Genomic DNA, 26643 nt, shown 5'->3' with positions numbered 1-26643 from the left:
AGACACAACTATTGCCCAGGGCTCTTCAGAGTAAGAGTATTCTGGGATCTGTTATGTCTACTTGACAGGGCAGATTGAATGGTTTAACACCTCATCCAAAAGACATTATGCCCAACAGTTCAGCACATTTTTAGTTTTGCATCGCAGTGTCAGGTTTGATTTTTGTGCTCAATTAAACCCGCATCTTGTAACTCAGGGACAGAGGAATCACCCACTGAGCCATAACTGATCAACAAGGAAAAACTACAGTGGAAGTATCAATGGAATACAATTTGAATGACTATAGAATTTAATGCACAGAATTCAAGTGGCAAAAATATAATCATGCTGAATAAAAGCAGCGAAATAAAAATCTATTACTTCAATTGTCAGTCACAATATTTCAATACCCGTTAACTGATTTATAGTGCAGTACTGGGATTGAAAAACATTCAAAGTAAAATACATAAATAAGGACAATGTACTGTTAAAGGAATGAATGCAGCAAGAATTTTTATGATTTGCACTTAAGTCAAAATGACTTAAAATAAATCACTAAACTTCTGAGACTGACAGAAATGAGATGTAGGGTAAACTGGAGTTTATTGCACATATGAATCCACCCCCTCGTTCTTCAAACATCTTCACTGAAGTGAAACTTTCTGCTATAAATACAGTGAAAGAAAAATATTCTACGAAATAGTCTCTGTATGAAATAATTGTATTGATCGTCAGTGATTTATGTACAGTACTGTAGGCTAATGTCAGCCAGGCTTAAAGCTTTCTTTAATCAGTCAGACATTGAGAATTCCAGCATCATCCCAGGGAATTAAGCACAAAAACCGGCCTTTAATGCACTGTTGAGGAAGTGGTGCATTGTTCAAAGTGCTTCCTTTTGTTTGGGGTATGTTTCCAAGGACTCTATGACTCAACTGCCCTCTCAGACGAACCGTCAATAAGTAAAGCAGGAAGAATACTTCTGGTATGCTGGCCAACATTTATTAACAAATTTATTATCACTAAAATATACCAATGGATCTCACATGGATGTGACATGTTGCTACATGCAAAATGGCTACACTGTACCTCAAAAACGACTCATTCTCTACAAAGAATTGCATTGTGAGAACGTGAAAGATGCTGTGTCAATGTAAGCCCATTCTTTGTCAACAAATTGTATTTGAATGGGAATGCAAGATTTAGTTAGAGGGAAGAATTAATGGAGATCAATATTAGTAGAGAAATGTGCTGGGAAAATTGATGGGATTGAAGGCGGATAAATCCCCAGGGCTTGACAATCTATGTTGTAAAATACTTAAGGAAATGGCTCTAGAAATAATGGATGCATTGGTGGTCATCTCCCAGGATTCTATAGACTCTGAAACAGTCCCTGCAGAATGGAGGGTAGCTAATGTCACTCCAATATTCAAAAAGGGAGGTAGAGAGAAAACAGGGAATAATAGGCCAGGTAAGCCTAACATCAGTAGTGGGGAAAATTCTCAAATTCATTATCAAGGACTTTATAACGGAGCATTTAGAAAGCAGTGGCAGGATCAGACAGAGTCAGCATGGATTTATGAAGGGGAAACCATGCTTGACAAATCTGTTGGAATTTTATGAAGATGTAACTAGTAGAGTTGACAAGGGGGAGCTAGTCGATGTGGTATATTTGGACTTTCAGAAAGTGTTTAACAAGATTAAAGCGCATGGGATTGGGGGAAGTGTATTGGGATGGATAGAAAACTAGTTGGCAGAGAGGAAACAGAGAGTAGAAATTAATGGATCCTTTTCAAATTGGCAGGCAGGTGCCACAGGGATTGGTGCTGGAACTCCATCTATTCACAATATAGATTAATAATTTGAATGAGAGAACAAAATTTAACATCTCAAAGTTTACAGATGATACCAAGTTGGGTGGGAGGGTGAACTGTGACGAGGATGCAGAGATTCTTCAGCATGATCTGGACAGGTTGGGTGAGTGGGCAAATCAATGGCAGGTGCAGTATAATTTGGATAAATGTGAGGTTATTCACTTTTGAAGCAAAACCAACAAGACAGATTACTACCTGAATGGCTGTAAACTGGGAGAAGGGAGTGTGCAGTGGGACTTGCGTGTCCTTGTGCACCAGTCACTGATGGTAAGCATGCAGGTGCAGCTGGCGGTAAAGAAGGCAAATGGTATGTTGGCCTTCATTGCGAGAGGTTTCGAGTACAGGAGCAGGGATGTGTTGATGCAGTTATACAGGGCCTTGGTGAGGCCACACCTAGAATATTGTGCGCAGTTTTGGTCTCCTTTTCTGAGGAAGGATGATCTTGCTCTCGCTCTTGAGGGAGTGTAGCGAAGGTTTACCGGGCTGATTCCGGGAATGTTGGGACTGACGTATGAGGAAAGATTGACTAGGTTAGTATTGTTTTTGCTGGAGTTCAGATACATGAGGCGGGGGGTGGGGGGAATCTCATAGAGACTTACAAAATTCTAACAGAACTAGACAGGGTAGATGTAGGGAGGATGCTCCCGATGGTGTGTGCGTCCAGAACCAGAGGTCACTGTATGAGAATTTGGGGTAGACCATTTAGGGCGAAGATGAGGAGACATTTCTTCATCCAAAGAGTGGTGAGCCTTACAGAAAGTAGTTGATGCCAAAACACTGAATGTATTCAAGAGGCAACTAGATATATCACTTGGGGGGTCAAATGGGAACAAGGGTTATGGGGAGAAAGCAGCATTAGGCTATTCAGTTGGATGATCAGCCATGATTGTGATGAATGGCAGAGCAGGCTCGAAGGGCCGAATGGCCTCCTCCTGCTCCTAACTTCTATGTTTCTATTTAAAGTCTCTAGGAGCTCTATTGCAGCATCATCAAATAAAACTTTATGCAACAATATTGAGAGAGGTGAGTCAGAGGCGTACATTTTAAGGAGTGCTTTAAAAGACAGAATGGCACCAAAGGTCAGATAATGGAAAATGTGATGCCTTCATTCAAGATAAGGTGCAAGAACATTTCTAGTTATTCTAGTTGTTCAGTTGGTTGGATGGCTGGTTTGTGATCAGGAGTGATGTCATAAGTGTGTGTTCAATTCCTGTACTGTTTGAGGTTACCATACAGGACTCTCCTTCTCAAGCTCTTCCCTCATTTGAGGTGTAATGACCCTCAGGTTAAACAAAACCAATCATCTCTCTCTAATGAGAGAGCAGCCCTATTTGTCTGGTAGGATTTTGGCAGATTCACCTTTACTCAGCAACTAGTAATAACCCCAAACTGCCTATCAGAGAGGTGGAAACAGAGACAATGATTTCACAAGGGAATGTGATAGTCAATTAACGAAAAGGAACTTTCAAGGTCACAGGGGTAAAGTGGGGAATTTGGCTGATTAGATTGCTATACTGAGAGCTGACATGGATTTGATGGGCTGATTGACTTCTTTCTGTGTCATAATGACTTTGAAGGATAGACAGGTTTAGAAAGGAAACGCCAGAGGTCAGAACCAATTAAAGAACAGCCTCCAGTGGGATGCACTGATGAAAATCAGGATGCACAGGAGGCTAGAATTAGAAGAGCACTGAGATCTTAAAGTAGTTTATAGAAACAGGGGGAGAATGAATCCATATTACATGCTTCAGTACAGTTTAGAAGTCACAAATCCAAAGGAACTATTCAGTAAGGACCAGAGGAAATTTCAAAGCAAGTCACACTAAGCTGTTCTCAATTATCTCCACTTGTACTCATCAACTACTACTCACAACAAAGGCTTAAATACAGGTCATCTGCCTGTGGCCCATATTAAAAATGAAATAGAGATGACAGAGATCAACATAGCAGGTGATAGTGAAGGAGAGGAAAATTACTGAAGTTAGTTGTACAAAGTCAATAAGAGTTTACATTGATTACTTTGAACTTGTCACCAGGATCCCTGGAGAGGAAATCACACGCAGCATCAATTTCTTTTCCCACAGAACAAAGGATTGTCTCTTGCTCTGTTTGGACTCTTCTGATTTGATCGTTAAGTTGAAATGTCACTTGCTCCAACTGTCTCACAGATTCTTCTCCATTAACAGCCAGCTTACCCTGCAGAAACAACATAAACAATCATAATTACAGGTTTCTTAAGTAATACTGTGTTCGATACTTCCATATTAAAACACACTGAGGAGAGAAAATACTATTTACACCGTGTCAGCATATTTCCAAACACTTCACATCTAAAGAAACACTTCCCAAGTGTAGACAGTACTGTAAGGTAGTGAGACATAGAATATGTACGTAGCAAGATCCAACAAATAGTAATGATGTTAAAACAAGAGATAAATGTTTACCAGAATTCTCTTGTAGACAAACTGGAGGCTGGAAGAACACAACAGGCCAGGCAGTATCTGGAGGAAAGGAGCAGTCTGGCCTGCTGTGTCCTTCCAGCTCCTGTTTGTCTACCTTGGAATCCAGTATCTGTAGTTTTTTTGTCTCTAACCAGAATTCTCTTGCTCCTTTCAAAGTTCCATCATGAGAACTTTTGCACACATCTGGAAGAGCAGATGGGGCCTCAATATAACATTTCATTCAGAAGGTGACACTGCAGCACTTTCTTTGTACTGCACTGGAGTGCCTTCCAAGATTATCTGCTTAAGCCTATGACATGGGACTTAAATCCACAAACCCTGACTCAGAGATGGTTGTGCTAACACTAAAGGTGTTGATCTTGAATGTATTTTCAAAGTAAATTACTGTTGTCTTAATTAGCAATGCCAATTAAGATGCTTCACCTCAGAAATCTCACTGACAATCTTCCAAAACATTCATAAAATCATTGAAATTGGGTGATTCAGCTCATCAAGCCAGCAATGCCTTCCAATAAAATTATGGCTGATCTGACTGTGAACAGATTCCACTTTTCTGCCCATCCCTCGTAACCCTCAACCCTCTTAACAATCAAAAATCTTTCTGATTCAGCCTTGAATCGATGCAATGACCAAGTCTCCAAACTCCAAATCTTTCTGTGGAAAAGAATTCCAAAGATTAACAGGATTCTGATAAAACAGTCAATGTTGAATTGGAAACTTGTTTCCACATTTTTCCCTTGAATGATCATAGTACAACATTTAGCTACCTTGACCAGCACTTTCCAGAAAAACAGCATAATTTATTCCTTCACAGCACATAATCCTATTTACCAAGATCCATAGAACAATAGAAATCTTACAGCATAGGAAGAGGCCATTTGGCCATTGTGTCTGTGCTAGCTGAATGAAATACTATCCTTTCTAATCCCACTTTCCAAGACATGATCTTGCAGGTCACAGTATTTCAGGTGCACATCCAGGTACCTTTTTAGATCAGATAAGGGTTTGCATCAACCTCTAAACTAGGCAGAAAGTTCCATACATCAACCACACTCTGGGTGAAAACATTTTTCCTCATATCACCTCTAACCTTATACCCAATCATCTTAAATCTGGGCCCCCTGGTAATAACCTTTCTGCTAGGGGAAACAGGTTTTTCTTTGTCCACTCTATCCAAACCCCTCATTTCTCTTTTACATTTGAATTAAGACATCACTTATCTACCTCAGCTCTAACAAAAAGAAACCTAGCCTATTCATAGCTGCAATTTTCAACTCCGACAACATTCTTATTAATCTTCTCTGTACTCTGTCTACAGCAATTAGAACATAAGAACATAAGAACTAGGAGCAGGAGTAGGCCGTCCGGCCCTTCGAGCCTGCTCCGCCATTCAATAAGATCATGGCTGATCTTTTCGTGGACTCAGACGCACTTACCCGCGTTCTCATCATATCCCTTAATTCCTTTATTGTTCAAAAAAAATCTACCTTATCTTTAAAAACGTTTATTGAAGTAGCGTCAACTACTTCACTGGGCAAGGAATTCCACAGATTAACAACCCTCTGGATGAAGAAGTTCCTTCTCAATTCAGTCCTAATCTGCTCCCTGTAATCTTGAGGCTATGCCCTATGCCCAATTATGTCCATATGTAATGTGATGGCTAAAACTATTCACAAAACTCCAGCCATGGCCTTACCAGTATCTTATAAAGTCCCAGCATTACATCCCTGCTTTTGAATTTAATACTTAGTCCAATAAAGGAAAATATCCTATATGTTTCCTTTTCCACCTCATCTGCCACATTTAGGGATCTGTGAGCATGAATTCCAAGGTGTCTCACTTTCTCTAAATGCATCTACTGCTGTCACATGCTGCGAAACTTAGTGTATCTGACCAGCTACACTTGCAATTTTCCCTTCACCTACTCTAGTTAGCAACATGCCAACTACTTTTAACGTCAACACACATCACCTTACAAACTGTAAACATCATAAACAACCTACCTGATAAAGTCTTCGCAGCTCCTGTCAGCCTCTGGGTCAAGCATTTGCATTTGCCACATAGTCTAACTATTCATTCTGCTTCCAATATCACCTCCAAAATCAGTTACAAATGTTGTCATTAGTAACACCATGGGTAGTGTCAGAAGCAGAAACTCTGGGTTCAGACCCCACTACTGAACTTGACGGCAAAGGAAGGTGGAGTCATGATGCAGCAAAACAGGTCAAGTTTCAAATTCCAAAACCTCTCAATACATGCCAACAGCAGACAGTAAGTATGGGAGAAATTCCTGGTCAGTGATACGATAGAAAGAAGTTGAACCCTCTATTGTAGCTCCAAGTCTATGACATGCATATAAAAGTGCATGCTGCCATTATAATTCTGAGTCCTTGGGTTCCTCTCAAGGAAGTTCAGGTACGTGGAGGGGCTGGGACTGACCTCTTTAGAGCCGAGGCAGTTAAGAGGAGATTTGATAGGTGTTCAAAATTACAGGCGGATTTGACAGAACAACAAAACTATTTTCTCTGGATAAATATGCAGGCAACAACTGTCATACTCCAGATAGCTAGTTGCAAAGGAAGAATTCAACCCTGTCTTCATTCACAGAGTAGGGCATTACAAGCATATTTCTCCTGACCAGTCTGCTTGACTGGTATTAATAAAGTGTTTCTGCATGAAAAAAATTGACTTATTCAGAGATGCTAATGACACAATTCCAGGGAAGGTAGGTCTCGAACCCAGGCCTTCTGACCCAGAGGTCACTACCATTGCACCATAAGACTCCTAAAATTCATCCAGGTTGAAGTTCAACCCAATCACACTCATACCCTGCCAACAAGCTAATAACAAATACTATGTACTTGTTCATCAAACAGTGTGGACAGTTATGACTCATCTGAGGCAAGACATTCTTCAACTCACGCCTTCTTGCTCAGAGGTCAAGTCACTACCAGCGCATCACAGGAAACTTTACCAGTGTCTCTTTATATAAAAGTATATACTATTGATCAACCTGCTCTAATTAATCAACCAAAAATGAGGTGGCACAGTGGCTCAGTGGTTAGCACTGCTGCCTCATAGCGCCAGGGACCCAGGCTCGATTCCACCCACGGGTAACTGTCTGTGAGGACTTTGCACATTCTCCCTGTGTCTGTGTGGGTTTCCTCCGGGTGCTCCGGTTTCCTCCCACAGTCCAAAGATGTGCAGGCTAGGTGGATTGGCTATGCTAAATTGCCCATGCTGTCCAGGGATGCTTAGGTTAAGTTACTGCTTAGGGTTAGACATGGGAAATGCAGGCTAGGGGAATGGGTCTGGGTGGGAAACTCTTTGGAGGGGTGGAGTGTCCTTGTTGGGCTGAAGGGTCTGTTTCCACACTGTAGGGAGTCTATGAATCTTGTCTCCAGAAAGACTGTGCTTTTGCCATTCCAACTATTACTTTCATGAACTGCTGCATCTGTGGCAGCTGACTGGTAATGATGAGATCAAGTATGTGGTCTCTCTTATTGGTTCCCTCACCACCTGCCACAGACCCAGTCGAGCAACTATGCCCTTTAGGATTTGTCCAGTTCAGTCAGCAGCAGTGCTGCCAATCCACTCTTGATGACAGACATTGAAGCCCCCACACAAAGTACACTCTGCGCCCTTCCCACCCTCAGCACTTCCTCCAAGAGACATTCAACATGCAGAAATGCTGATTCAGCAGCCAGGAGTGGATAAGTGGGGGCTACGGTACATGGTAATCAGCAGGAGGTTTCCTTTGTCCCTGTTTGATCTGTTGCCATCAGACTTCATGGGTCTGGAATCAATGTTGAAAACTTCCTTCCACTGTATACCACAGTGTCGCCTCTGTTGAGACTGTCCTGCCAATGGGACAGAATTAAAGTTCTTAATTGGAGTAAGGCAAATTTTAAGGGTATGAAACAAGAACTTTCAAAGTTGATTGGAGTAGAATGTTCGCGGGTAAAGGGATGACTGACAAGTGGGAGACCTTCAAAAGTATGATACCTAGAATTCAGAGGCATTATGTTCCTGTTAGAGTGAAAGGCAAAGCTAGTAAAATTAGGGAACAATGGATGAATAAAGATATTAAGGTTCTAGTCAAGAAAAAAAAAAATCATACATTACATACAGACAACTGGGATCAACCAAATCTCTTGAAAAGTATAAAGTGTAGGGGCATTCTTAAGAAGGAAATCAAGAAGGCAAAGAGGGGATATGAGATAGCCTTGGCAGATAAGATTAAAGATAATCCAAAAAGATTCTACAAATACATCAACAGCCAGAGCGCAACTGCAGAGAGAGTAGGGTTCCTTAAAGATCAATGAGGTCATCATTGCGTTGAATACTTTGTACTGGATTTTACCGTCGAGAAAGAAATGGAGACTGGAGAACCCCGGGAAATAAACACTGATGTTTTGAAAACAGTTCATATTACAGAAGAGGAAGTGCTGGAGGTCTTGGAAAACACAAGGATATCCCAGGACATTGTGGGAACTGAGGGAGGAAATTGTGGGGCCCCTAGCAGAAATATTTGTATCATCTATAAGCGCAGGTGAAGTAATGGAGGACCGGAGGGGGGTGGGGGGGGGGTTGTTGGTGGTGGTGGTGTTGTTGGCTAATGTTGTGCCATTCTTTAAGAAAGGCTGCAAGGAGAAACCTGGAAGGAATAGACCTGTGAGTTTGACATCAATGGTGGGTAAGTTGGTAGACATGATTCAGAAAGATAGGATTTACATTCATTTGGAGAGGCAAGGATTGATTAGGGATAGACAGCATGTTTCTGTATAAGGAAAGTCATGCCTCACAGATTTGACTGAGTTTTTTTTAATGAAGTAACCAAAAAGAATGATGTATGGAGAGCAAAGAGAAAGAACAAAAAACAAAGAAAATTACAGCACAGGAACAGGCCCACAGGCCCTTCAGCCCTCCAAGCCTGCACCGTCATGCTGCCCATCACAACTAAAACCTCCTATGCTTCCAAGCACATCTATTCCCTCTATTCCCATCCTATTGATGTATTTGTCAATACGCCCTTTAAACGTCACTATCGTATCTGCTTCCACTACCTCCCCCGGCAGCAATTTCCAGGTACCTACCACCCTCTGTGTGAAAAACTTGCCTCAGACATCACCTTTAAACCTTGCCCCTTGCACCTTAAATCTATGGCCCCTGGTAACTGACTATTTCACCCTGGGAAAAAGCTTGACTGTCCACGCCCTTCATAATCTTGTAGACCTCTATCAGGTCGCCCCTCAACCTCCATCGTTCCAGTGAGAACAACCCAACTTTCTCAACCTCTCCTCATAGCTAATGCCCTCCATACCAGGCAACATCCTGGTACCCTCTCCAAAGCCACCACATCGTTCTGGTAGTGTGGCAACCAGAATTGAACACGATATTCCAAATGCAGCCTAACTAAGGTTCTATAAAACTGCAACATGACCTGCCAATTTTTAAACTCAATGCCCCAGTGATGCAGGCAAGCATGCCATATGCCTTGTTGACTACCTTCTCCACCAGCGTTGCCACTTTCAGTGACCTGTGTACACCCAGACCCCTCTGCCTATCAGTACTCTTAAGGGTTCTGCCATTTACTGTATATTTTCCACCTGGATTAGATATTCCAAAAAAAATCTCTCATTTTTCCAGGTTAAACTCCATCTGCCATCTCTCTGCCCAAGTCACCAACCGATCTATATCCTGCTGTATCCTTTGACGGTCCTCATCGCTATCCGCAATTCCACCAACCTTTGTGTCATCCTCAAACTTACTAATCAGACCAGCTACATTTTCCTCCAAATCATTTATATATATTACAAATAGCAAAGGTCACAACACTGATCCCTGAGGAATGCTACTAGTCACAGCCCTCCGTACAGAAACGCACCCTTCCACTGCTACCCTCTGTCTTCTGTGACCAAGCCAGTCTTTTATCCATCTTGTAAGCTCACCTTTGACCCCGTGTAACTTTACCTTCTGTATCAGCCTGCCATGAGGGACCTTGTCAAAGGCCTTACTGAAGTCCATGTAGACAACATCCACTGTCCCTACCCTCATCGATCATCTTCGTCACTTCCTCAAAAAACTCAACCAAGTTATTGAAACCTGACCTCCCCTTCACAAAACCATGTTGCCTCTTGCTCAAACACCCACTTATTTCCAAGTGGGAATAAAACCTGTCTTGAAGAATCCTCTCCAATAATTTCCCTACAACTGACATAAGGCTCACTGGCCTGTAATTAGCTGGATTATCCTTGCCACCTTTCTTAAACAAAGGAACAACACTGGCTTTTCTCCAATCCTCTGGGACTTCCCCTATAGCCAGTGAGGATACAATGATTTCCCTCAAGGCACCAGCAATTTCCTCCCTTGCCTCTCAATATTCTGGGGTATATCCCATCAGGCCCCTAATGTCTACCTTAATGTTTTTCAAGATTCCCAAACCTCCTCACTTTTGATCTCAACATGACCCAACTTATCTAGACACCCTTCCCCAGACTCATCATCCACCAAGTCCTTCTCTATCGTGAATAGTGTCGCAAAGTACTCAACTAATACCTCGCCCATTTCCTCTGGCTCCACACATACATTCTCTTCCCTGTCCTTGAGTAGGCCAACCCTCTCCTTGGCTACCCTCTTGTTCCTTGTACATGTATAAAAAGCCTTGGGATTTTCCTTAATCCTTAGTTTTTTTTAATACAGACGTTGTTTACTTGGACTTTTTAGTAAAACCTTCGACAAGGGTTCACATGGTAGACTAAGTTAGATCACATGAGATTCAGGGTGAGCTTGTCAATTGGATACAAAAGTGGCTTTATGGTAGGAGGCTGAGAGTGGTGGTGGAGGAATTCAAAACTAGGGAGCATACTTTTAAGGTGAGAGGGGAAAGATTTAAAAAAGACATATGGGGCAATTTATTTATACAGAGAGTGGTTTGTGTGTGGAATGAACTGCCAGAGAAAGTAGTGGATGCAGATACAGTTACAATGTTTAAAAGATATTTGGATAAGTACGTGATTAGGAAAGGTTTGGAGGGATGTGGGCCAAGGCAGGCAGGTGAGACTAGTTTAGTTTGGGAACATGATCGGCGCAGACTGGTTGGACTGAAGGGTCTGTTTCAATCTGTATGACTCTGACTCTATAACATACTCAGCAATGGTGATACTGTTATTTGGGATATTGTAAGATATGATAAATGTGAGTATGACATAGTTTGTTTGAGAATTCTCCCAATTTTAGTTTGTCTCCAGATATTGACAAAGAAGACTTTGCATGGTCGACAGTGTTACGTTTGATGTTGTTGTTTCTGAAGCCCATATTGCCAATCTCATTTCAGTTCTTTTTTGAGACTTTCAAGCGGCTGATAAAATTGGATGGCTTGCTAGGCCATTTCAGAGGGTCGTTAAGAGTCAATCACATTCCTGTGGGTCTGGTGCCACACGGAGACCAGGCAACTTTTTTCCTTCCCTACAGGATGGGTTATTACAGCAATTGACAATGGCATAATGGTCATCATTAGACTTTATTCAATTCAAATTCCATCATTTGCTGTGATGAGATTTAAACCCAGGTAATCGTAATATTACCTACATCTCTGGATTACGAATAAAAACAGAAACTGCTGGAGAAACTCAGCAGGTCTGGCAGCATCTGTGGAGAAAAAGCAAAGTTAACATTTTGATTTCAGTGGCTCTTCTTCAGAACACTTCTGAAGGGCCATTAGACTCAACTTACACAAAAATACATTCAGAGCTGCAAATGGTGCAGCTCACATTAATGTGAAAACAATACTCCACATCAGATGAAGCATTTCCTTACAAATGGGTACTTTGCATCCTGCTTCATGAGAGGATAAACTTTACATCAGAGGAGAGAAGGGAGTACAAAAATTGGATAGCATCAAATAGTTTTAAAAAGCAGGTGCTAATTAGGGTGGATTATACAAAATTAATTTATCAGCGAGTCCAGAAAGAGGGATGGGGAAGTTAGGATTGCGATAGCATAAATTTTGAACTCAATCACTCAGTCTTCTTTGAATATTGTAGGCTGGTGAATTGTAAACGCACTCACCTGCTTAAAAGGGAGAGGGATTATCTTAGCCCTACAAAACAGACTACAAGGAATCTGCAGCATCTACACAGCACAAGTCAGGAGTTTGATGGAATATTCTCCTCTCGTCTAGATGGGTGCAGTTCATTGGAACTACAATGTTGTGGCCATTACGGAGACTTGGATAACACAGGGGCAGGAATGGTTGTTGGATGTTCCGGGGTATAGATGTTTTAAAAGAAATAGGGAGGGAGGTAAAAGAGGTGGGGAAGTGGCATTGCTAATCAGGGGTGGTATCACAGCTGAGAAAGGGAGGTCGTAGAAGAGGGTTTGTCAACTGAGTCAGTATGGGTGGAAGTCAGAAACAGGAAAGGAGCAGTCATTTTATTGGGAGTTTTCTATAGACTCCCCCCCCCAACCCCCGAATAGCAACAGAGACACTGAGGAACAGATTGGGAGACAGATTGTGGAAAGGGCAGAAGTAATAGGGTTGTTGTCACGGGTGACTTCAACTTCCCTAATATAGACTAGAACCTCCTAAGTGCAAATAGTTTGGATGGAGAAGATTTTGTCAGGTATGTCCAGGAAGGATTTCTGACTCAATATGTAGATAGGCTGACAAGAGGGGAGGCCATATCGGATTTGGTTTGGCAACGAACCAGGTCAAATGTCAGATTTCTCAGAGGGAGAGCATTTTGGTGATAGTGATCACAACTCCCTGACCTTTACTATAGTCATGGAGAGGGGTAGGAGCAGACGGTATGGGAAAGTATTTAATTGGGGGAGGGGGAATTACAATGCTATTAGGCAAGAACTGCGGAGCATAAATTGGGAACAGATGTTCTCAGGGAAATGTATGACAGAAATGTGGAGGTTGTTTAGGGAGCAGTTGCTACAAGTACTGGATAGGTTTGTCCCACTGAGGCAAGGGAGGGATGGTAAGGTGAAGGAACCTTGGATGACAAGACATGTGGAACATCTAGTCAAGAGGAAGAAGGAAGCTTACTGAAGGTTGAGGAAGCAAGGTTTGGATAGGGCTCTAGAGGATTACAAGGAAGCCAGGAAAGAACTGAAGAATGGACTTAGGAGAGCTAGAAGGGGGTATGATGGATAGGATCAAGGAAAACCCCAAAGCGTTCTATGCTTATGTGAGCAACAAGAGGATGGCCAGAATGAGGGCAGGGCCAATCAGGGATAGTGGAGGGAACTTGTGCACGGAGTCAGAGGAGGAGTTCCTTAACGAACACTTTGCTTCAGTATTCACCAGTGAGAGGGACCTTGACGTTTGTGAGGTCAGATATGCTCGAACAGGTTAATATAGGAAGGAGGATGTGCTAGAAATTTTGAAAAACATGAGGATAGATAAGTCCCCTGAGCCAGACGAGATATACCCGAGGTTCCTACGGGAAGCGAGGGATGAAATTGCTGCCCCTTTGGCGATGATCTTTGCATCCTCACTATTCACTGGAGTAGTACCAGATGATTGGAGCGTGGCAAGTATCATTCCCTTGTTCAAGAAAGGGAATAGGGATAATCCTGGGAATTACAGACCAGTCAGTCTTACTTCTGTGGTGGGAAAATTATTGGAGAGGATTCTGAGAGATAGTATTTGAGTATTTGGAAAAGCACAGTTTGATTAGAAATAGTCAGCATGGCTTTGAGAGGGCAGGTCATGCCTCACAAGCCTTATTGAATTCTTTGAGGATGTGACAAAACATTGATTAAGGCAGAGCAGTGGATGTGGTGTATATGGAGTTTAGTAAGACATTTGATAAGGTTCCCCATGGTAAGCTCATTCAGAAAGTAAGGAGGCATGGGATTCAGGGAAATTTGGCTGTCTAGATATAAAACTGGCTGTCCAATAGAAGACAGAGGGTGGTAGTAGATGGAAAGTATTCAGCCTGGAGCTCGGTCACCAGTGGTGTTCCGCAGGGATCTGTTCTGGGACTTCTGCTCTTTGTGATCTTTTTAAATGACTTGGATGAGGAAGTGGAAGGGTGGGTTAGTAAGTTTGCCAATGACACAAAGGTTGGTGGAGTTGTGGATAGCATAGAGGGCTGTTGTAGGTTGCAATGGGACATTGACAGGATGCAAGCTGGGCAAAGAAGTGGCAGATGGAATTCAACCCAGAAAAGTGTGGTGATTCATTCTGGAAGGTTGAATTTGAATGCAGAATACAGGGTTAATGGCAGGATTCTTGGCAGTGTGGAGGAACAGAGGGATCTTGGGGTCCACGTCCATAGGTCCCTCAAAGTTGCGACCCAAGTTGATAGTTATAAAGAAGGCGTATGGTGTGTTGGCTTTCATTGGCAGGGGAATTGAGTTAAGAGCCGTGAGGTTATGCTGCAGCTCTATAAAACTCTGGTTAGACCACACGTGGAATATTGTGTTCGGTTCTGATCGCCTCATTATAGGAAGGATGTGGAAGCTTTAGAGAGGGTGTAGAGGAGATTTACCAGGATGCTGCCTGGACAGGAGGGCAGGGCTTATGAGGAAAGGTTGAGATAGCTAGGGCTTTTTTCATTGGAGCGAAGAAGGATGAGAGGTGACTTGGTAGAGGTATACAAGATGATGAGAGGCATAGATAGAGTGGATAGCCAGACTCTTTTTCCCAGGTTGGAAATGACTATTACGAGGGGACATAATTTTAAGGTGATTGGAGGAAGGTATAGGGAGATGTCAGACGTATGTTCTTTCCACAGAGAGTGGTGGGCATGTGGAATGCGCTGCCGGCAGTGGTAGTGGAGTCAGATACTTTATAGACTTTTAAGCGACTCTTGGATAGGCACATGGATGATAGTATAATGTAGGGTATGCAGGGTAGCTTGATCTTAGTAGGATATAAGGTCGGCACAACATTGTGGGCTGAATGGTCTGTACTGCACTGTACTGTTCTGTGTTCTAATTCCAACAACATTCATACATTTTTACACCATCCAGGTCAAAGCACACTTGACTGGCAGCCCAACCACCACCTTCAATATCCATTCCCTTCATCAATTACACACAGCGGCAGTAGCGTGTATCTCCTACAAGACGTTTCTCCAATAATTTTCCAAGAGTCCTTCAACAGCACCGTCCAAAGCTGCGACCACTACCACCAAGAAGGATAAGTATAGCAGATGCATGGAAACACCACCTGCAAGCTCCCCTCCAAACCACACACATTCCTGACTTGGACCTAGAATGTCATTTCTCTACAGTTGCTGGATCAAACTTCTGGAAGTCCTTTCTGAACAGTACTGTGGGTGTTTCACATCGTATGGATTGCAGTAGTTCAAGAACCACCAGCCTTTCCAGGGCAATTAGGAATGGGCAAAAAATGCTGGCCTAATGATGTTGACATCCCATGAACCAATAACAAAAATAATCTGTCTAGTCTCCATGTTGAGAAAGCTACTAAATACCACTGGCAGAGACAAAAGCAATTCTCAACTGGAAATGCACAAGTTAATAATGGGCAGTCAGCATGACTATGTTAATGACATACCATATTTGTCTAACCTGATTGAGTTCTTTGAAGAAGGGTTGATGATGGCATTGCAGTAAATTTTCAATTTAGTCCCAAACCCCAGCTTTTTCCACATTACCCTGCAAATTAGTTCTCTGTTACTTCATCAAAGATTTCAATCAAGTTACTCAAACATGTTTTGCCATTAACAAATCCATGCCCTTACTTTTCTGATGCTTGAAGACTTCTAGAGTACTCTGAATGTAACAGCGTATACTGAAAATAGAAAGCAAGTTTTGCATCAAGTGTATCACCGTCAGTTTAGTTATTATTTAAGACCCCGAGAGACCAGTTCAGATGAAACCTATTTTAAGAGGACACTCAATCAGTACGCCCTTTTGTAGATCAAACCTTTGCAGAAGACATGGTACAGAATGAAAATTTCTTGTTATACTCTGCTGCTGTCCACTGGGTTGAAACAGAGAATGGTGATGACATAATCAGGGAATTGCCTTTAGTGGAGTTAAGCAACCAGCAGTGAGGGCACTGAGTCAATGCCAATCGTTAGTCGCTAACCTTGAGGCACATCATCTATCATGTCATTCAACCAGTGCATATTAATTCACATTCCTTATTCTACCAAGTCCAGCAGCTCCTTCGTTCACAGAGGCTCAACAGGAACTCAAAGTAAAGCAACCTTTACTTCTGTGATGCACTTTTTTTTATAAAATGTAAAAACAAAGCTATATTTTCAAACAAACAGTGTTTGCACCTTTTTACTTAAAGTTTTACCAAAATGTACATGTAGCAAAGACTATTCGGTGCCACCCATTTTCAAACTAGAGAAAGCTCTATATCAGGAAATTGGTCACATTCATTTTGAGTAAAGATGTTGTGCCTATTAGTCATCCATCATGGCTGGGAAAATCCACAATGGTCAACTATGTTGTGATCAAGAAATTTCAATTTTTCAAACAGAACCTGGGTAACAATTTAGTAAGAAAGTCTTAAAAGCTTTCATACTATCAGTACAGTAAGTTTAATTTATCTACAGGGATCACACTCTCTCTTCTCCTCTATAAAGCTGTTGTGTTACAGAGTCATAGGATCATACAGCACAGAAGGATATATTGACATCATTATGCCTATGTTGGCCCAACAAGAGTTTATCTACTCCCCTTACCAGTGTAATTCTTCTCTATTCTAGCACTTCTCCAGTCCCTTTGGAAGCTGTTAGTGAATCCACTTTTATCAGCCTTTTACATAAGAACAGAAGAAATAGGAGCAGGAGTAGGCCCCTCGAGTCTGCTCCACCATTCAATAACATCATGGCTGATCTTTTCATGGACTCATCTCCACTTAGCCCCTTGCTCACCATAACCCTTAATTCCTTTACTACTCAAAAATCTATCTTTGCCATAAAAACATTCAATGAGGTAGCCTCAACTGGGCAGGGAATTCCACAGATTCACAACTTTTGGATGAAGAAGTTCCTCCTCAGCTCAGTCCTAATTTTGCCTCCCCTTATTTTGAGGCTGTGCCGCGTAGTTTAGTTCCACCTGCCAGTGGAAACAACCTCCCTGCTTCTACCTTATCTATTCCCCTCATAATTTTGTATGTTTTTATAAGAGACCTCCTCAAACTTCTAAATTCCGATGAGTATAATCCTAGTCTACTCAATCTCTCCTCATAAGCCAACTCCCTCAACTCCAGAATCAACCTAGTGACCCTCCTCTGCACCCCCATCAGTGCCAGTATGCCCTTTCTCAAGTAAGGAGACCAAAACTGTACACAGTACTCCAGATGTGGCCTCACGCTATACGGCTACAGCATAATCTCCCTGTTTTCATATTCCATCCCTCTAGCAATGAAGGGCAATATTCCATTTGCCTTCGTAATTACATGTTGCACCTGCAAACCAAATTTTTGTGATTCAACTCACTGCATCAGAAGGCTGTGGAGGCCAGGTCATTGAGTATATTTAAGACAGAGATATATAGTTTCTTGATTGTCAAGGGGATCAGGGGTTACAGGGAGAAAGCAGGAGAATGGGGTTGAGAATCAACCATGATGAAGCAGACTCAATGGGCTCAATGGCCTAATTTCTGCTCCTATGTCTGATGGTCTTATGTGCAAGGACACGCAGGTCTCTCGGCACAGCAGTATGCTGTAATTTTCACCAGCTTGCTGTGTAAAATAAAATAAATTGCCATCTCTATCTGGTTCTTTTGCTAATTATGCTCCATGATGCAATGTCGCCAAAGGAGGTGCAAATTGTTCTTCCAAACTCACCAACAAACTGACAGGTATCCAAGCTAATGGCTGAGACTGTTACAAAGTTAATCACCTGAAATGAGAGACAATGGATTGATCTACACCGCAGAGTTGGGCTAATATGGAAGCATGATTCATCAGTTTTGAGACAGCAGCCATTTTAAGTTTAGATCTGTAATGGCCTAACTGTGAACAACCATTTTGTGGAGAGACCATGAGGAAAACATCTGGAAGCAGCCAACAATGAGCTTCTAACAGTGTGACTTGAGGAAGGTATTCAGGACTGTTGTACTGAACCAGGTTACTCTACAGAGCTGTAAAAGTGAAAAAAAAAAGCCCTAACCCATTTACATCTGTGCATCTATGGGAAAAACCTCCAAATATTTGTCCACAAAAACTGAATTCTGACTTCAAGTTTTCAACCTCTTCATTTGGAAAGAGGACTTTGAAGCAAGCCAGATCTGCAACAACAATGAACTCATTTTTTAATCTCCATACTGTAAGAAGTGGGAGATTTAATAAATTATACTTCTTAGAAGAAGAATAGAAATACTGAATAAGAATATACCATTTTATGATAGGCACAGCATGGAGCCATATAAGCAGAGCAATTGTTTTCTTTCTCTCTCTGGAAATACACATAAACATTCTGTGGGAACATTGGCTTCTCTCTATTCAGGTTTCCATGTTGCCATTCCTAAGTCAGCAGAATGCTGGGGTGTGTGCCTCAGATGATAAATAAAATGTAAATAAAATCACCATTGCCAAAATAAATACAAGTAAAACTGGAAGGAATGGTCCAAGGAAGAAAGTGAGACATAAAAGGCCTCTGACCTATTTTGCTGCCCAAAAAATAATGTCAAAATTCTCCCTCTAGGTATTTAGAACTTGACTGCACAGAACGTTTTTGAAATATGAAAACATTTAATCCCATGTGAAGTCACAAAATATTTTACTTCCATTGAATACACAAAGCCACTTTAGTCATACTGGATAGGAGAAAACCATTGTCTTTTTGATTTAAATGCATAATTTAATGTAATTACTACAAAACCATTAGTAAATCAGAAATGCTTTGCTTGAAGAGACTTCGGATACAATCAATTATCATAAAGTGATGGCTTAACAGTCCAGGAGCAACTACACATTTGCAAATGATTAACAGCAGCCAAATTTAATGAAGACACCTATCTCCTTCCTTGGGAACATACAATCCACTTAACTATATAAGAAAACGGCAAGGGCAAGCAAATAACCCTCAACATGATTTAAACTAAAAGGCTGACCTATAGTTTGGTGATGGAGAGGAAGGAGGTGAACAAAGTGATTGTAATGAGGTCAACCAGGTGGACCTCATAGAATATGAGTTCCTTGATTGGGGCTGTAAATTTGGTCCAATCAGGGAGCCCTGGCTGACATATAAGAACCGGAGTGTCAGACATCCTGTTCACTCTGACAGCTGGATCAGCGTCAAGAACTCTCCATGTGTAAATAATGGGTGACTTGGTGACACAATACGGCCTCTATAGAGTTATTTCATCTTGAGTAACTGTGCATTCATTAGAAAAGTTCAAATGAATAATGGATATAGGGCAAGCTACCAGCTCCAGTATCTTAACAAGTTCTCTGAGACAAAAGAGCAGTCCTAGTTATGTGATATAACAAGGTGTAGAGCTGGATGAACACAGCAGGCCAAGCAGCATCAGAGGAGCAGGAAGGCTGACGTTTCGGGCCTAGACACTTCTTCAGAAATGGCGGAGGGGAAGGGGGTTCTGAAATAAATAGGGAGAGAGGGGAAGGCGGATAGAAGATGGATAGAGGAGAAGATAGGTGGAGAGAAGACAGACAGGTCAAAGAGGCAGGGATGGAGCCAGTAAAGGTGAGTGTAGGTGGGGAGGTAGGGAGGAGATAGGTCAGTCCAGGGAGGACGGACAGGTCAAGGGGGTGGGATGAGGTTAGTAGGTAGGAAATGGGGTGGGGCTTGAGGTGGGAGGAGGGGATAGGTGAGAGGAAGGACAGGTTAGGGAGGTGGGGACAAGCTGGGCTGGTTTTGGGATGCGGTAGGGGGAGGTGAGATTTTGAAGCTTGAGAAGTCCACATTGATACCATTGGGCTGCAGGGTTCCTAAGTGGAATATGAGGTGCTGTCCCTGCAACCTTCGGGTGGCATCGTTGTGGCACTGCAGGAGGCCCAGGATGGACATGTCGTCTGAGGAATGGGAGGGGGAGTTGAAACAGTTCGCTACTGGGAGGTGCAGTTGTTTAGTGCGAACCGAGCGTAGGTGTTCTGCAAAGCGGTCCCCAAACCTCTGCTTGGTTTCCCCGATGTAGAGGAGGCCACAACGGGAACAGTGGATACAGTATACCACATTAGCAGAGGTGCAGGTGAACATCTGCTTGATGTGGAAAGTCTTCTTGTGGCCTGGGATGGGGGTGAGGGGGGAGGTGTAGGGGCAGGTGTAGCACTTCCTGCATTGCAGGGAAAAGTGCCGGGTGTGGTGGGGCTGGAGGGGAGTGTGGAGCGGACAAGAGAGTCCCGGAGAGAGTGGTCCCCCTGGAAAGCAGATAAGGGTGGGAAGGGAGAAATGTCTTTGGTGGTGGGGTCGGATTGCACATGGCAGAAGCGTCGGAGGTTGATGCGTTGGATCCGGAGGTTGGTGGGGTGGTATGTGAGGACAAGGGGGATTCTGTTTTGGTTGTTATTGCGGGGAGGGGGTGTGAGGGATGAGTTGTGGGAAATGCGGGAGACACGGTCGAGGGCGTTCTCGACCACTGAGTGGGGGAAGTTGCGGTCCTTGAAAAACGAGGACATCTGAGATGTACGGGAGTGGAATGCCTCATCCTGGGAGCAGATGCAGCGGAGGCGAAGGAATTGGGAATAGGGGATGGCATTTTTGCAGGAAGGTGGGTGGGAGGAGGTGTATTCTAGGTAGCTGTGGGCGTCGGTGGGCTTGAAATGGATATCGGTTTCCAGGTGGTTGCCAGAGATGGAAATAGAGAGGTCCAGGAAGGAGAGAGAGGTATCAGAGATGGTCCAGGTGAACTTAAGGTTGGGGTGGAAGGTGTTGGTGAAGTGGATGAACTGTTCGAGCTCCTCGTGGGAGCACAAGGCAGCGCCGATACAGTCATCAATGTAAAGGAGGAAGAGGTGGGGTTTAGGGCCAGTGTAGCTACGGAAGAGGGATTGTTCCACGTAACCCCCCCCTACAAAGAGTCCTAGTTACGTGGCAGTTCCTATTAGGCACTTTCTTCAGAAGGAAGTTGGACCAGGAAAGATGGAAGAGTCCCCTAACACTTTGACTAGAGAGCAGGATGTTGCCTCCACAAGCTACTGAGGTCAACATGCTCTATGTCAATTGCCCCTTCATTCTCTGGTATCAGCAAACCCTTAGATGTCATTGGCTTCTTTCCTATTCAGCCAATTCAACTGTTGTTTCTTAATAAATTAAAATTACTCATCCAAGATAAGCAGTTGATTATTTGTAACCACTGTTCCTGAATCCAAAATCTTGCAGTTACCTTAAACCTTACATTAAACTTTTGAATCTATATTTGTATAGCAAATAATTTTATCATGCTTTATTTAAATAACTTGCAGCAATAGGTTCGTACTAAACTAAGCATTCATCTTACTTAAAACATAAAGCTGTGCTATTGGTTGTTTAATGTTAAAACACTCAAAAAATAAAACCAGTTACAAATAAGCTTAAACCAATTTGTAATTGACAGACCACTTGAACGATACACCTGGAGCTTCCTGGCTTTTGTATTCTATATGTCTATTTATAGCGCTAGATCGTGACCAAAAGGGCATGAAATTACTAAAATTAAGGCCATCTACAAGTGAAGTGGATGTTAAGTATTCACCAAATGACATGTTCTGAGATCAAATTCATGATAGCATGTGGAAAGATAACTCACTGAGAATCACATCACAGGTACTTTATTTTCTTGCCAGTAATAAATTATAATGATTTCCCAAGTTATTTTCTTTTCAAACATCAGAAGAGACATTTCAGTCAGTTCACATAGGCAGTTTCCAGCCAACAAAAGTAAACAGTGTGTTAAAAACAAGGTGGAATTCAGACAAAAGATATCAAAGTTTAATAAATAAATCCAAAATTAGTTCTAGTCTGAAAATTGTTTGTGTTGAATGTGTGTGTGAGAACAAGAGAGGGGAGAGAGAGAGCAGAGGATAGTGGAAAACAGTGTGGGGGTTAGCAGTGTTGATGGAGTTCTTCCACCTTCCTGGAGTTATTTTACCACTGGGTAGAACTGAATTGAAGTCTCTGTGACAAGACTCATTTATATTGCAAATAACAAAAGATAGATCTGGTTTTTGGACTCACGGATGTACGAATTAGGAGCAGAAGTAGGTCATTCAGACCCTAAGCCTGCTCCGCCTGTTAGTAAGATCATGGCTGATTTATTTCTGTTTCAAATTCCACATTTCCATCCATCCTCGATAACTACCGATTCCGTTGTCTAGGAGTCTACCTACCTCTGCCTTAATAATATTCAATGTCCCAACTCTCAATCCTTTCTGAGTTCCAAAGTCTCACAATCCTCTGAGGAAAAAAAAACCCTCATCTCTGTCCTAGAGACAGAGATAATAAGTTCAACAAAATGAAGAAAGAATCTCAATATGGAGAAATGAGGAGCTGGTAAGATGCCAAAATAGATCAAGTGTGTATGCAATGTGGAGATAGACAAAGAAAAAAAATGTTTCTGCACACCCTCAGGATATTTCCATGCTTTTCACAGCTAATTACATATTTTTTGAAGTGCAACCACTGTTGTTAGGTAGACTAATGCAGTAGTTAATTTACACACAAGGAGGTTTCACAAACACCAATTAGATAAATGAACAGTTGTTCTGGGAGGTTTTGAAGTAAAGATAACTATTTGTCAGCACCACTGGGAGAACTCCTCTGATGTTCAAAAGTAATGTGATGGAATTCTTTGCATCAACCTGATCTTGCAACTGAGCTTCAATTCAACTTCTCATAAAAAAAGGTAATATTTGCAACAGTGCAACACTCTCTCAACACTCCTTCAGGGCCAAGAACAATGTGACAGTATCAAAGAATTGGAAGGTGGATGCAAAAATTTTTACTAAGTGTGAGCTGACAAAAGTTCAGTTTCTTCAACACCTCGAAGTTGCTGAGAAGGTTAAATGTCCCTACCAAGTTGAGAAATCTAACTCACATTTGCCGGGACCTTTAACAAATTGCAATGTATGTACATTTGCCACACTCCTGTCTGTTAACCAGGATAAAAAAAAGGAGCAGGAGTAGGCCATTCAACCTTACAAGCCTGCTATGCTATTCAATATGATCATGGCTGATTATTCAACTCAGTACTCTATTCCCACTTATCCCACTCTATCCCCCAATATCCTTTGATCCTTTTAGCCCCAAGAACTAAATCTTTCTTGAAAACATTCGCATTACCACGGAAAGGTGACCATCATCATCAAAGACCCCCACTCCAATAATACTTGCTTAAGATACAGAAGCTTAAACATACATAACCACTGTTATTAGACTGCTGAATGGACCTCTCTAATTTCAAATCTATTGCTGATCTTGCTTTTGTGCACCTCCTGTACAGCCGTAACCTTGTATGCCTCGCTCGGTCTAAACACCTTATGATCTGTATGTCCTTGTATGTTATGATCTGCCTGTACTGCTCACAAAACAAAAAACTTTTCACCGTACTTAGGTACATGTGACAACAATAAATCAAATGAATGATTTGGCCTCAACTGCTTTCTTTGGCAGAGAATTCCAGAGGTTCACCACTCTGTGGGTGAAGAAATTTCTTATCTCCAGCTTAAATAGTCTACCCTGTATCCTTAGACTGTGACCCCTAATTCTGGACTTCCCAGTCATTGGGAATATGCTTTCTGAATTTTCCCTGTCCAGACCTGTTAGAATTTTATGGATTTCTGTGAGATCCCCTCATTCTTCTAAACTTGAATGAATATCAGTCCTATCCGATCCAGTCTCACTTCATGCATCCGTCCTGCCACCTCAGGAGTCAGTCTGGCACTCTTTCCATTGCCATAAAATCCATCTCAGATGAGGAGGTCAAATCTGCAAACAACACTCCAGGTGTGGTCTCACCAAGGCCCCTGCACAATTGCAGCAAGACATCCCTGCTCTGTACTCGAATCCTCATGCCATGAAGGCTACCATTTGCCTTCATCACCACCTGCTGCACCTGCAGTCACATGTAGGCCAAACCAGTATTCCTTCCCTGAAGGACATTAGTGAACCAGATGGGTTTTTATGACAAATCGACAATGGATTCACGGTCATCATTAGATTCTTAATTCCAGATATTTACTGAATTCAAATTCCACCATCTGCCTTGGCAGGATTTGAACCCAGAACGTTATCTGGGTCTCTGGACAGTAGAACAACAATACCACTAGGCCATTGCCTCCCCGTGACTGGTATACAAGGAAACTCAGCTCTTATCATACCAGCCCATTTCATAATCTATCACCATTTTGATCATAATCTGCCCTCCTAATTCTGCTAACAAAGTGGATAACCTCACATTTATCCACATGACACTTCAGCTGCCATGCATCTGCCCAATCATTCAAATTTTTCAAATCACGCTGAAGCATCTCTGCAATCTTCCTAGTTCATCCCCTCAGCCAGCTTTGTGTCATTTACAAACTTTGAGGTATTACATTTAGTTCCATTATCTAAATCATTAAATTAAATTTGTTACTGGGAGTAATTGTTCACACTAATTGGAAAATCAAACCATCAATTCTACGGAAACAGAAAGAAGCCCATATCGTATGGTGAGTGTGAGTGTGTGGAATGCGCTGCCGGCAGTGGTAGTGGAGTCAGATACTTTAGAGACTTTTAAGTGACTCTTGGGTAGGCACATGGAGGACAGTAAAATGTAGGGTAGATTGATCTTAGTAGGATAATAGGTCAGTACAACATCGTGGGCCGAAGAGCCTATGTGTTCTATGTAACTGGGATTAAAGACTTGGCAGTGAAGTTTAATAATTTACAGTTTTTTTTTTAATATAAAACAGCATGAAACTACGGCAGGAGTACCTGAAGAGGGTGTGGTAAAGCTACAACTGGAGAAATTCATAAAAATTGGTGGGAGCCAAAATACATTACTTTACCCAAATAGTGTACATCCAAAATTATGCAAAGAGGCCGAGGAAGAAATAGGTGAAGGAACTAATCAGATTTGCCAAAATTGTTGTAGAGTTATTGTTTCAATTATTACAACACTGTTCAAGAAAGTTTTAAAAAAGACAGAAATTAAAGGATAATCAATCTTGCCCTGAGTGTGGATTATCTTAAAGAGATTGCCAGCACAAATTTGTCAGAGGAAGGCCACACTTGACTAATTTAATTGATTACTTTTGTGGAAACCACACAGTATCAAAGTTGAGTATTGAATACGTTGATATTCAGATAAAGTTTGAAATGATGTTCTACAAGAGACATTACAAATTCTTAGGGCGTTGACAGGGTAAATGCTGACAGAATGTTTCTCCTCATGGGAGAGTCTAGAACTAGAGGGCACAGTCTCAGAATTAAGGGGCGCCAATTTAAGACAGAGATGAGGAGGATCTCAAAGGGTTAAGTGTCAATGGAACTCCTTGCCACAGAGAGCTGTGGGGAAGCTTGTGTATATTTAAGGCTGAGATAGATAAATTCTTGGTCAGTCGGGAATCAAGGGTTACGGGGAAAGGGCAAGAAAGTAATGTGAGGATTAACAGATCAGCCATGATCCTATTGAGTGACGGAGCAGACTCAAGGGGTCGAACGGCCTACTCCTGTTCCGATTTCTTATGGTCTTATAACCAACTGCCACAGGTGTGTGTTGGAAGGGTTAGCCGATTGATGCTCAACTCATTTGATTGCATTAAGAACACACTTTCCTTGGTCACCCACCTGAGCTTCAGGTTCAGAGCTATCCACTGCAGAACAAGACATCCTAATTGGGTAAATAGTGAATACCCTCTATGCTTTAATTTTGATCATTCTACCTTAACTAATCCTTCATCCAACGTCCTGAATAAAAGCAAAAACCAAACAAATTTCACGGTATGGTCAATGTAGATTGATGCAGACCTAGATTTGGATAGCAATACAATTTAATACTTTATTTAATACGTTATGTTTTAATTTATTAAGGTTAGAAGGTGGCTTTTGCTTTTTCTCTGTTTAACCTGTTAATGAAACTAGGAAAGCATCAGGCAAGTTGACAACACCATTGAGTGGATCATGGGCACTAAAGATGGGATTATCAGAGGAACTTATCTGTAACATCTGTAACAGCTGTTGGTGTATTGGTATGCAGTGTAGAGTGATGCCAACAGAGTGGGTTCAGTTCGCACAAAGGCTGAGGCTACCATGAAGGCCTCTCCTCTCAACCTCTTTTCCCTCGCCTAAGGTGTGGTGACCCTCGGGTTCAACCATCACTAGTCGTCTCCCTCTAATAAGACAGCAACCCTATGGGCTAGTAAGACTATAGCGACCTTGCCTTCACTTTACATGCACTGCAGC

The 26643-nt window shown here is 42.1% G+C and overlaps 1 protein-coding gene across 5 annotated transcripts in view; it reads right to left on the bottom strand.

Annotated features, from left to right (window-relative positions):
• The window catches only part of LOC109935306 (centrosomal protein of 128 kDa), a 336088-nt gene that overhangs the window by 167041 nt on the left and 142404 nt on the right, over positions 1–26643 (bottom strand). For all 5 annotated transcript variants that reach the window (XR_007262690.1, XM_048600331.1, XM_048600332.1 and 2 more), the window contains exon 15: positions 3870–4046. Coding sequence is in view for 4 of the 5 variants with exons in the window: in XM_048600331.1 (XP_048456288.1) it covers positions 3870–4046 (177 nt within the window). In the remaining variant the exon portion in view is untranslated. The remainder of the gene's footprint in view (positions 1–3869; positions 4047–26643) is intronic.

The sequence above is a fragment of the Rhincodon typus genome, chromosome 8 (genome assembly GCF_021869965.1).
Source record: "Rhincodon typus isolate 14 chromosome 8, sRhiTyp1.1, whole genome shotgun sequence".
Classification (NCBI taxonomy): Eukaryota; Metazoa; Chordata; class Chondrichthyes; order Orectolobiformes; family Rhincodontidae; genus Rhincodon; species Rhincodon typus.
The sequence above is the reverse complement of the archived record's forward strand: the minus strand, read 5'-3'. Positions and strand labels throughout refer to the sequence as shown.